The sequence below is a fragment of the Notechis scutatus genome, chromosome 2 (assembly GCF_049901735.1).
Source record: "Notechis scutatus isolate UNSWTSFEM ecotype Mainland chromosome 2, rNotScu1.2, whole genome shotgun sequence".
In the NCBI taxonomy this organism is placed as follows: Eukaryota; Metazoa; Chordata; class Lepidosauria; order Squamata; family Elapidae; genus Notechis; species Notechis scutatus.
In genome coordinates this window covers 28,580,283-28,593,691 of record NC_142010.1, presented here as the reverse complement: position 1 = coordinate 28,593,691, position 13,409 = coordinate 28,580,283, and the positions used below count along the sequence as shown (strand labels likewise).

At 36.2% G+C, this 13,409-nt stretch overlaps 1 protein-coding gene across 2 annotated transcripts in view; it reads left to right on the top strand.

Annotated features, from left to right (window-relative positions):
- CFAP20DC (CFAP20 domain containing) overlaps nt 1-13,409 on the top strand; it is a 183,795-nt gene that overhangs the window by 104,588 nt on the left and 65,798 nt on the right. For both annotated transcript variants that reach the window (XM_087953924.1, XM_087953925.1), the window contains one exon: nt 11,767-11,970. In XM_087953924.1, the coding sequence (XP_087810050.1) occupies nt 11,767-11,970 (204 nt within the window). The remainder of the gene's footprint in view (nt 1-11,766; nt 11,971-13,409) is intronic.

The following is a 13,409-nucleotide window of genomic DNA, read 5'->3' as shown; positions in this document are numbered from 1 at the left end:
CCGAGTGGAGGGGAGCCGCATCTCTCCTTGGCTGGTCTAAACTCCCTTCCCCGAAGGGGGTTGCAGCAGTGGTCAGAAATGGCCACCTCAAAGAAGAACCCGATTAGATAAGATTGTGCAGGAGGAAGACAAAGAGGAAAGCAGGTCAGATCGGGCTAAACAACAGAGAACATCTAAGCAAGGTACCCTGAATCTAAAAATATCTAGAAGGATACTTCTGAAAGAAGATCTTTAAGCGGCGAAGGAGAGAGAAAAGGAGGTTAAAAAAGGGCTTTATATTGACAATTACAAATGGTATGGAAAGAAATTTATATTAATCTATTTTGACACTAATAGGCAACCTTAAGCTGAAATCTAAGTGTCAAAAGGAGAATAAAGATTTTTTCTTGGTCATTTTAAAGCCCTAAAAAGGAGAAGAGTGGAGGCAAAAGGGTGGGACTTGGAATAATGGAAAAATGGAGTGCCACCTGGAAAAATAAAGAGGATTAACAGTGAAACTTTGAAAAGACTCCCGAGGATACATTGTAACTGAAATCTTATTAAAAGATACAGTAACCCGCAGAAAGTAAAAGTAAAGGAAAGAAACAAGAAGGAACAGTCTGGGATCATTTGGTGATTTAAAAAAAAAGTTTTGGCATTGGTTTTTTCTTTCTTTTTCTGTTTTTACTTAAAGTCAATCGGGTGGTTGTTCAAAAGTGTTTAAAATGCCATCAGTCCTGGAGGAATTGAAGATGAGACTTAAAAAACAGAAAGAAGATGCAGAAAGGGGAGGAAGATCCTTTGGCTTCGTATTTGAATTTTTTGAAATAGAGATCCTGAACTAGAGATGAAATAGAGATTTCATATAGATTTCATATAAATAGAGACTTGAAATAGAGATCCTGAAAAGCAAAAGGAAAAGCTTTAAGAGCAAAAGAAGGGTGGGACAAAGAAGAAGCCATTTTCAATGATCAAATAATGCAAAGTGTGGTAATAAGGGGGAAAAGGGGGAAAGGAGTTAAAAGTTTGAGATCAAAGGGAACAGCCAAAAAGAAAAATAGTCTGAAAAAGAAGTATAACAGCAAGGAGAAGCAGAAAAGAAAACTACAGAAGGGAAAATTAGAGAGAGAAGGGTATAAAAAAAGGGGATGAGAAAAAGGGGGGAAAGATAGAAAGGGAAAGAACTTATGAGGGACAAAAACAGGAAATAAAAAGGGGAAACGTACTAGGATTAAAGGTATTTGCTCAGCTAGAAAACCCAGAGACAATGGTTAAATCAAGTTAAAAGTAAGGATTCTGCAAAGGTACAAAAGATAATGTTGTGACAGTAGAATACTGTAATGAGTTAGAAATTAAATAAGTAAATCATCTATGAGATAAAACTGTATTGTTATGTAATGGTATGTTTATAATTAATGCAATAATAAAGAAGAGAGGAAAACATTGCAGTTGTTTCTAAAGATTGATAAAGTATTGAAAAGAAATGTGAAACATTTATAGGGAAATTTATACCAGTTATTAGAATGAATTTGAATAATTATTTTGCTTATTAATAGTAAATAATTTATAAGATAAAACTGTATGACTATCCAATGGTATGCTTATTAACAGTTAAGTAATAATGAAGAAGGGAGGGAAACATTTCAATTGTTCTCAAAGATTGATAGATATTGAAAAGAAACGTGAAAGATTTACAAGGTTCATACCAGTACTAGAATGATTTTGAATAACTATTTTGTTTACTAATGTTTGTTTATATATATATATATATATATATATATATATATATATATATATATATATATATATATATTCTCAAATTTTTGTGGGTACTTACATGTATGGCATTCAGCTTTGTTCGGGTATTTTCCCACGTCATTGTAGTTGTGCTTTTAAAAAGTTGACAGCTTCAGCAGAATCTCGTCTGCCATCATCAGGCTTCTGTATAGTGTTATATACAGTACAGCACTATACAGAAGCCTTATGATGGCAGATGAGATTCTGCCGAAACGTTGCTACAACTTTAAAAGCACAATGATGTGGGAAAATACCCGAACAAAGCTGAATGCCATACATACATACATACATATATATATTGTTTTTGCTATGTTTTTAGAATTTTTCTTTTTACATTTTCAAGGGGAAGTACCAAGCAGAGTCTAAATGATGAGATCTACATGATATATAATAGATATTAGAAATTTGAATGTTATAATTTTAGCATGCACAAATTCAATGTTTAATGAGATTTCATATGATAATAACAATAAGATTTAAAGGTGTTGCACTTCGATTGGCAATCATAGGGGGAATTTTGCTTCTTAAGAATGTTGGAAGAGAACATATGAAATTGTAAACAAGACAGGCAAAAGTATATGTACAATGAATAAAAAGATATAGAAATTTAGGTAAAAGAAATACAATTGAATAAGAAGAAAATGAGATAAACATAAAAGAAAATTAAGAGAAGTAAAGGGAGAAATAGTGAGAAGTTGGAAAAAGAGTAAAAAGATATGAAGTTGAATACATAAGATGAATATGCATATGAAATTGTGTCTGTATGGAAATGTGATAACCCGGAACGATGCTGTACTCAAATAAGATGTTTTATTTGTTTTGTTAAAACTCAATAAAACTTTCTTAAAAAAAAAAAGAAGGCAAGACAAGAAACAATGGATGGAAACTAATCAAGGAGAGAAACAACCTGGAATTAAGGAGAAACTTCCTAACAGTGAGGACAATTAACCAGTGGAACAGCTTGCCTTCAGAAATTATAGGTGCTTCATCACTGGAAGTTTTTAAGAAAAGACTGGACAACCACCTATCTGAAATGGTATAGGGCAGGGGTCACCAACCTTTTCGACCTCAGGGACCACCAAACTCATAAATTTAGATCCCAGAGACCACTAACTGGTTCTGTGGGTGTGGTCTAATTTGTGGGTGTGGCTTGGTGGTCATGTGACTGGCTGAGCATGGCTTGTATGTAAATATTATAAATATTTATATAAATATTGAATTTTTTTTATAAAAAAAGCAATTTTTACCCAAAATCAGTCAAAACAGGCAGGCAGATTGAGTTGCTCACAGATTCATTCAGAGATCTATCTGCCATTGGCTAGCTCAGTCTGTCACATAAAATTTGCTTGCAAGCAAACTCACAAAATTAACTCACAACACACCATGTATGTAAATATTGATTTATTTATAAAAAAAGAGCAACTTTTACCCAAAATCAGGCAAAGCAGGCAGATTGAGTTGCTCACAGAATCATTCAGTGATCTATCTATCTGCCATTGGCTAGCTTAGTCTCTCAAATTTGCTTGCCATGAGTCTGCACTGAATTTGCTTGCAAGCAAAACTTCAGTCCTAAGGGAGGTTAGGCGGAAGATCTAAAGACTAGCTAGAAAGCAAGAAAGCCAACCATTTCCTGCTTCCTAGCTAATCTAAATCTCCCGGCACAGCAGAACAGATGATGGTCGGAAAAAGGAAAAATAGAAATTTAGCAGGCAGGTTTACCGGGTAAGGAGTGAGTGGGCGGGGAGGGTTCCCGCGGACGATGTGGGCGACGCAGCCTTATGTTTCTGTGCAGCCTGGATTAATTGCTTTGGAGGGGTGCTCTGGGGGTGAGATTTCTCTATGGCCCACCAAAATTTTCTTGCAGCCCACCAGTGGGCCACGACCCACCAGTAGGCGACCACTGGTATAGGGTCTTCTGTTTGAGCAGGGGATTGGAGTAGAAGACCCCCCGCAAGGTCCCTTCCAGCTCTATTCTGATTCATTGATTCATTCTTATAGCTGCCATGAACAACTTACAGTAATTCACTATTTTACATTTTTCTTATCTGATATCTAGATTTCCCTTTCTCAAGTGATAGGTTAATTAGTCTGCAATGACCAGGAACTTTACAGAATGTTTAAATGGTTTGCGTTCTGATAATATGAACTATCAGATTTTTATATTTTCCTGTCTAGAACATACAGTATTGTTATTATAGTGCCTGACTTTCCTGTTCCATGTCTATCTGGCTATATCTACATTCCATCTATATTTTTGGTGCCAAGAAGTCAAGGAACTGAAGTTTTGATTCTATAAGCATCCCAAATAGAGACCTAATTGTATCAGTCATCACTGTTTTTCTCTAGATCCATGTTTACTCTTTGTTTTGAGTCTTTAAAGACATTCACCATTGAAGCCTATCTGCATACGGTAATACTCTTTACAGCTAACAAATGTTTATATTTATTTTGGAAAATAAACTTGCCTTCTATTCCTTCAGCGGTTCTAGGCTATTCCATAAAAATACAAATTTTCAAAAATACAAAATATGGAACAATAAAAATATACATAAAAACTGTAAAATAACTTCTGAATAAATAAATGTATTTCTGTATTACCCTAAATTATAGTGAGGAGGCTTGCCTCAACTTCAGAAGTTTGTTCCATAATCTGTTTCCAAAATAGACATTATCAGACACAACTGCGGTGTTCTTTTCTTTCCTTCCATGGACAAATTAATTGACCAGATATGGACCAGTTGTGGGACTAGAATGACCTCTAGTACTTTTTTGAAGTAATCAGTATCCAAGGAAAACTCCAATGAAGCAGTTGACTCTTGGTTAGGAATCTCTTTTGAGAAAGATGGACTGAATCTATCCAAATATATCTTGATCTGTTAAAGTTTCAAATGATTACAATGGACTGGATCAAAGTAGTTTGAAAGCCACATATTTTAAACCAAAACAAATTCATCTTTTTAATGTGAATGTGTTTTGAGACCTCAGAATCCAGTAATGAACCTGTTAGTAATTATTAGTATATTACCATTCTTTTTTTAAAAAAAGATGGAAAAAATAGAATTCTTTAATTCATAAAAGTTCCTACTTGCCTGGATGATTGACCAAACAGTTGCAGTTTACAAGCATTGATATATATCCTCTACTATCTCCCTCCTCTTGTAGTACTAGAAGAAAATGTGAAGAGTTGGGGAGGGGGAGAGAGTGCTATTTCCATCATTGGCTTTTGCATCAAAGCTCATATGCATGAAGACCTTTTTTAAAAAACCCTCCTTCCTAATCCCCTTCTGCATTATGACTGTTAAAAATGCTCAAACAACTCTTACTTGCTCACTACTTAGTAAAATTTAAGGACTTGTATACTTACAATGTTTTATTCATGCTTTAATAGAGTCCTCTATTATTAAGTTCAAATATTTTTTAATTAAAGAAAGAAGTGCAGTCCTCTGGGTAATATTGCAACCAAGTAGATAGCTGGGTAATTAAACTTTCCTGCACGTGCAACTAAATTTAAATAAATCTGAATAAATCATTTGAACATGGGAGAATGCAAATGTCATTATGTGCATCTCTGAACCGTAAAAACTACCTTTGATAACAGGTTTTTGTCTATCTGTTGAATGTTTAAGAGCTTAATCAAATGCTTCTTATCATAAAAAAAGAAAATATAAGCTTTTAAATGTCCCATTAAAAAATAAAAAATGATTTCATTTTAACTATTTGTTTAATTTCCAAATTCTATTTGGCTGTCACAAACAATGCAAATATAAACCCCCAAAAATAAAAAAAGATCAGAAATTTTGTTTCTAGTTATCATTTCTAGGAAATTGTCCATTTCAAAAATTGAAGACATTTTCTTAAAAATATTATTAGATTACAATCCAAATCTTGGATCCGGCAAAGTTTCTATACTTCTGGAAAAGAAGTTGCTTTGTTTCTTCTAGCTAAGGCTTCAGCGTTCCATTTCCCTGTTCACACTTTCTCTGTATATTTTCATACAACCATTACAAATGTTAAAAGATCTGCCCAAATTCTGTCCTCCAAAACCGTATAAATCGCCTTGAGCTGGTTTAAAGTTATTTGAGTCCTAGTGATGTATGATGTCTACATCACCCTGCCATTTTTACTTGATATTATTTATGTTATCCCACAAAATAAACAGAAAAATCTGGGTTTCATAAGAGGGCTCTCAAAGCTATCATTCACAGGGTATCAAGGTAACTTTTAAGACTGAACCAAGGAGCAACCGCTATATTTCCAATGTTTGTGGGTTTTCTTTAAAAAAATTGCTGTCAAATGGAACTTTGTGAATATAACTTAATTTTCTTAGCAACAGTACAGAATGTTTTTTATAATTTTCCAGAGTAGCCAACAGCCCCAAAATTACCTAATTATCACCTATCCTAGTCTTAAAGAAATAACAGAATAGAACAACAGAACAAAAGAGTTGGAAAGGACATTAGAAGCTTTCAAGTCCAACCCTGTACTTAGGCAGGAAGCTCTATAACATTTCAGACAAATGATTGTCCAGTCTCTTCCTAAAAACTTCCACTGTTGGAGCATCCACAACTTCTGGAGGCAAGGTATTCCACTGATGAATTGTTCCAACTGTCAGGAAATTTCTCCTTAGTTCTAGGTTGCTTCTGTCCTTGATTAGTTTCCATCCATCATTTCTTGTCTTGTCTTCAAGGGCTTTGGAGAATAGGTTGACTCCTTCTTCTTTATGGCAACTCCTTATATATTGGAACACTGCTATTATGTCACCCTTAATCCCTCTTTTCATTAAACTAGACATACCCAATTCCAGCAACCGTTCTTTATATGTTTTAGCCTCTAATCCCCTAATCATCTTCGTTTTCCCTGCCAGTTGTGTCCAAACCAAGTGGCGGTGCTCATCTCCATTTCCTAACCAAGGGAGCCAATATTGTCCAAAGACACTTCCATAGTCATATGGCCAACATGATTATACACCGAATTGCATGGAACACTGTTACTTTCCCGCTGAAATGGTATCTATTTATCTACTCACATTGGCATCAATGGTGCAATTTAAAATTTTCTACGACCGGTTCTGTGGGCATGGCTTGGTGGGCGTGGCAGGAGAAGGATACTGTAAAATTTCCATTCCCTCCCCACTCCTGGGGGAAGGTTATGCAAAATCCCCATTCCTTCCCCACCCCACTAGCCTGCTTTCCAGCTCCGTTCTCTTGTGCAGGGCAACTAAAGAAGATCCAGCCAATCAGCTGGGACTCGGGAGTCTGAGAATAGATGGGGGTGGGGCCAGTCAGGTGGTATTTGCCAGTTCTCCAAGCTACTCAAAATTTCCACTACCGGTTCTCCAGAACTGGTCAGAGCCTGCTGAATACCACCTCTGATTTACATGCTTTTGAACATCTAGGTGGGTAGGAGTTGTCTCAGGTAACGGGAGCTCACCCAAGCTTTCCATTTGACAAGCTCAATGTCTTTAACCACTGAACCATCATGCCCCCCGCAAAACTAAGTCTTAACCCTACACAATTATCTTCATAGTCCAAATACAGATGAGGTCAGCTAGATGCTGCCATCAAAATAAGACAAATGAGAAAAATGTTCACAAAAGGGGAAAGATCTAGAAACTTTTAAACAATCTTTTACAGATGTATTATTTAAAAAAGGAACAAATACTCATTCAGGAGTAGGATTTAGCCATAACTACAATTTAACTAAGTAACATAAGGCTGATGCATAATATCACAATTGCTGGAATAATACTTTTTGTGTTTTTAACTTACTTACTTCCTTTCTTCCTTCCTACTTTCTTCCATATATTCATTATTGATTTTCATATCAAGGCTATGCTTTAGCTGAATATAAATTCTCCATCCTTGGACTTAAAAGTAAATTGTTTCGTGTGAAAAGATGAGGTGAAACAGTAAACCGTGCTACATATGTTTGGTCTCTGCTTGTAATATTCTTAGGTCTGAATTACTGCACATATTTGGTAGCAGAAAAGGGGTGTAGATTATTTTCTTCTGTAACGTGGGATTAGACTACTTTGAATATCTTTGGGAGTTTAGGAAACAATGATAGATCTCTGTCTATACCCATCTTCATACAGTGTGGAGTGCCTGCCTTAAAAATGTTTCCTATGTCAGGGAAAATGTCAACTTGAGAGAGCAGACCTGCCCATGACAAGGCAGATACCCTAGTGTTTAATTTGATTGACAGGTCTTACCTCTTCAATAATATACGAAAGGCCTTGAGTAGAAGGAATATGGTAATATCAGAACTGATGAACCATTACAAATTTAACTAGTCAAAGGATGAGTCCATGTTTTATAGAAACTGACAATCAGAAGTTCAGATTTTGTAAAAATGAGTACTTTTCCGGAACACCTGATTCTAAAGACTTTGGGGAGAGAGGATTCATGCAAATCTAGATATTCTAGAACAGAATTACTGCGATAGAGAAATCTGCAGATCTTTAAAGACCATTTGCTTGGCTTTACAAATCCATGACACAATGACTTTGGGGGCACTTCAAATTTCACTAGAGAGAATATATAATGGGCACCTTTCTCTATTCTTTCCCATGCGTTATTTTCATTGTATTATTTTCAGTTTCAATATTATGATTAAACATGTTGAGTGCACATTGTTATTTATGAACAAAAGGGCTCACCATATGAGCTCACATTTGGTTTCCTAAAGAACAGAGCACAGTTAGGGAATTTCTTAAATTCTTTGCCATCCCCACCCCCACAATTCATTCAACCTATTCCTTTTTAAAGATATAAAGCAACCCCATTATTGATTCTAAATCTATATAGATCAAACAGTGTTGCTATTCATGTGCAGAATGGCCTGCTTTGTGGTGCTGGAGAGGAAACAAAGAAGGCTTTTATTCAAATAGCTTCTACAAATGATCTATTTGAATTGCCAAAAGCATGTCACTGAAAACTGAGAATGGCCTACTACACACCTACATTTTTTTTAAAAAAAGGAAAATGATACTTTTGAAGATAAAATACCATTTTCATAAAAGGAAACAGCCCTTTTTTTAAAGTTCCAAAACAGCAATTGCTATATTGTCATTTAAATAGCAGTGTAAACAGTACAGAACTTAACTGCTGTTAGTGTGGTACTATTAAATTTGGAAGAAGTTGGGGGTTTCTCTTCATTTGTACAGGTAACTCCTGGCTTTGAAACACAGACCCCACTATGTCTTTCCGGTAGATTTGCAAGCTTAAAAAAGGACAGCTTTAAAATAATTGCCAGGCCTTTAACAACAGTGTCCAACCAAGGAAGCAATGTTTATCCCAAAGTCTCTTTAACCAGGTTTAAAGATGGGAAGAAGGGGTTACATAACAGAATCTTGGTTCCCTCAGGATTCAGATGACCCACACTCTTTTCTTGTTCAGAGGAGCTGTGAAGACTTGGCTCTTCACCCAGCCTTTGGCAAGAGAGAATGAAATTTTTTTCGGGCTATTCAACATCTTTAAGGAACTGCTCATCTATTGAATGGGTTGAGCATAGTGATTGCATTTCATTGTACATCACCAGTCCAGATTGGACCAGTGATTCTGTGAAACTTTGAACTTTTGTTTATAGCCTGAAGGTCATAAACAAAAGTAACCAAGATGGAAATGCTGTTCATCTGTTCACTTTAAGCCCAATGTCTCAAAAGTGCTTTTTAAAGGGAACTGGACTTTCTTAGTTTTGGTTTTTTTTTTTCATTAAAAATGTTCCACTTCTCCTCCAAGAAGCTTCTTCAGTTCTGAAACTTCTTGAATGAGAAGCAAAACATTTTCAAGGAAAAAATCCAAGGAAGCTCAGTTGCCTTTTGTAAAACATCTTTGGGATAACCATGACCTGGATGATTGAGAATGTCCATAGATATTTAGACTTGTTGATTACTCCAGACAACCCTTGAAGGGGTTGATTTGGGACCCCAGGATCCACCTGAAGCCACAACATCTGTTTAAACAGCAGATGGAAGCCATAGCCAGGAGGTTTTGTTTAGTACACCATGTTACAGCCCTACTGGGATTTAGAAATCTTGGCATCTCATTGGTGGATCACACCATGCGGTTGTCCTATAGCAAAGGGGCTGCCCTTGAAGCAAACCCAGAATATGCAACTAGTATAGAAGGCAGCAGTTAGACCTATAGAAGCATAGCCAGCCGCACCAACAGGCTGAAGGACAGTTTCTACCCGTGAGCTGTCAGACTTCTGAATGGAAAATAACTTCATGTCAACATAGTATGACAGTCTTGTAGGGCCGGCACATTGTGCAAAAAGGTCACATAAAGTAATAAGACTGAGTCTGGGTTAAGGACTTCTGCCCTCGCTGCGAGTTATGTGTGTGTGTGGGGGGGGTACATGAAGGGAGGCTCAGCCATTCTCATTGTACACATGTTGTACTCTGACAATAAAGGTAATAATACCCAGGAAATCAGTTTTAAGTGGTGTTGTGCACATTTTGCAGTTAACTGCACTAGCTTGTCTTTTCACCTCAGTTTTGAGTGTTGGATATTACCTGTAAAATCCCTGTATCACATAAAATTATATCAGAGGCTGCCTAGCTAATGTCCCAACTCATCCCATCCCTTTCAATCAACAATGGAAGGCTTGCAGAAAGTGGCACACGCAAATGAAGTAAGTGTGCAACAGACTTTTCTCATAGCCGCTTTTGAACTGTGGAACACTTTACCTCAGGAGAATGCATAGCCCATACATTATAAAATGTTTGAAAGCATTAAATATCATCCTTTTCCAGTAGGATTTTGATCAAAGATTAAGATTTCAACCAGCAATCTAGTTTGCCATATGCTTATCAAGGTGTTTTTTTTGTTGTTGTTGTTTTTAAGGGCTTTTTAATGCTTTGTGCATTACCCAGAGACTATAGCCTCTGCAGTGAAGCAGATTAAAATGCTTAATAAATAAATAAATTAGCAGCAGTTTATGAATATTAATAATTTTTGAGTCAAACCATTGGGTCTGGCATATATAAACCAATAATATCTTCTGTTAGTGGGGGTTTCTTTTATGATCTCAGATGGAAGCCTTTTCCACCCAGGCATTATGCATAAAATACATCTTCTTTATCTAAGCTGTGGGACCTCTCATTGCTATCCCATAGAAATAATAACCATACTGGTATTTGTATGAAAATTATGTAGATCCACCTTGTAACAGATGCTCTAGTTCAGTGGAATTCATTGGATTATAATTACTGATTCTTTCTGTGTTCATAGGATAGCTTACTTAAATTAGCTTTAATTTTCTTCTCCTTTTATATAGTATTAATCACAGTTTTTTAATGCTTTTTTCACTTCCATAAAACTATAGAACAGAAAGCTAAGCTTTTGTAATGCAGTGTTGTACATAACTATACTGTTTTGGGGTTGTTATTTTGCAGTTTCCTCTCTGTTAAGAGAAAGAATTGCTATCCACAGTTTGGAGCAAATGTATCCATTCATACCTTGTCTTTCAAATTATACATGCTCGCCGGCAATCCTCATCTTACAACCACAATCAAGCCCAAAATTTCTGTTCCTAAGCAAGACAGTTATTAAGTGAGTTTTGCCCCCATTTTCTGACCTTTTTTGCCACAGTGATTAAGGGAATCATTACAGCAGTTAAATTAGTATATGGTTGTTAAGTGAATCTGCCTTCCCTGTTGACTTTGTCAGAAGGTGGCAAAAGGTGATCACACGACCCCAGGACACTGCAACCATCATAAATATGAGTCAGTTGCCAAGGACCTGAATTTTGAACATGTGACCATGGAGAGATTGCAACAGTCATAAGTGTCACTTTTTTCCCACTGCTGTTGTAACTTGAAATGGTTAGTGAACAAACAAGGACTATCTGTACAGAAATATATTTATCTCTGTGTTTGTGTTCTTTATTTTTATTTATTTATTAAACTCGTATGCTGCCCCTCTCGCTGGAAGCAGTTCTTCAGATGTATCTGTACAATGTTCATGTTTTATTTCATGTAATCCATAGGAATATAATTGGAAAGACTACCAGCCAAGCAACATGACCATGTCTGAAATGCAGATGTTGGCTAGCATGAAAAGGCAGCAAAATGAAGAATTAGAATATAATGGACTTTCACATGGGTTGAGCGCCTCTCAGATCAACAATTGTAATATTAGCATCAGCACAAGCAGTGATGACACGAATACCTGGAATTCATGTCTCCCAGCAGTAAGTTGAATTCTACCTTCCTTATTGTGCTCTAGCTAAGCCCCCAGGACTCATTTAAATCAGGGGTCTCCAACCTTGGCAACTTTAAGACTTGTGGACCTCAAGTCCCAGAATTCTTCAGTCAGCTTTGGGGCATGGAAGTACAGCTTCTGAATCCAGAAAAGAAGATTCCTATACTGAATGTATTTTTTAGCTTTTCCCACAATATCATTCTGAATATAAAGCAGATGTTAAATCAAGGCAAGCCTATGGCAGTCTTCACTTTATGGTTCTGGTTGTTCATTAAGAGGTACAAGAATATCACTAGACACTGAGGCCTCTTTAAATCTCACTTGTTTGTCTCCTGTTATACCTTTAAGCTCTAGCTAGTCTTGGAGTCTTCGGTTTAAGTGTTTGGCACATCATTTGTTTATTATACTCCAAAGCCTGGTAGGTCTATAATTAGTCAGTTCGCTTTCATTATCCCCAATCCTTGACAATAGGTCCTATTGGATTGATGAAGGTTGGACAAAGATGTATCCATCAAGCTAAGGTCAATTTAATTATTTCAGCTAGGAACAAAAATCACTACCCAATGACTTCAGAAGGAGAAGTGGTGAGCATCTTTGTTCAGTTTTATATTGGAATCTGCACATAAAGCTCTGAAATGCTTTTTCCCATGCTTGTATAAAAAGCTGATTGTCTGATTCTTTGGGGTTCTACCAAGACCACTGGGGAAAAATCTCTTTCCTTGGACAAACAAAGTTGAACAAACAATGGTCAGGTTTCCCTATGGAGTTTATTCTTCTCCTCACGGACAGACTTTTATTGGGTTTTTTTTTCCTAAAATTCAATAATTCTTGGTGTAGAGCCTCTAAGGGGTTCCTTTGAAAGCTGTATATTCTTTTGAAATGTATGTGTGTGTGTATACACATGCATGCATATACATACATACACACACACACACATATATACATATATACATATATATATACAGTACACGTACACACATACGTGCACGCACACGCACACACACACACACACATCTAAAATTTTAAATTTCTTTCTGAGTTCCTTATGCATTTAATTAAACAATTCCTGATATTTCCTAAACATTTCCTCTTTGATTTGGCTTAAACATTTATTTGGTAATAAACAAATTATCTCACCCTGTTAAGCCTGGATTCCCCAACGGGTGTTAAGGAAAACAAACTAAACAGAATGTGCAGCGAAGTCAGATAGGAAGACAGGTAAATGTGTGAGATAAGCCTTCTCGTTAACACGCAGTAAAAATACAGATACGCTTGTGCTATCAAAATTATAATTTATTCCATTTAAGAATTATAGCATAGTCATGTAAACAGTCCAGTAGTCATATATCAATTTCAGTCAAGTCTTGTCAGGGATACTCTATTTGCAAAGTCCGTGTTGAATAGCCAATGTCAGTACACTTACATTAA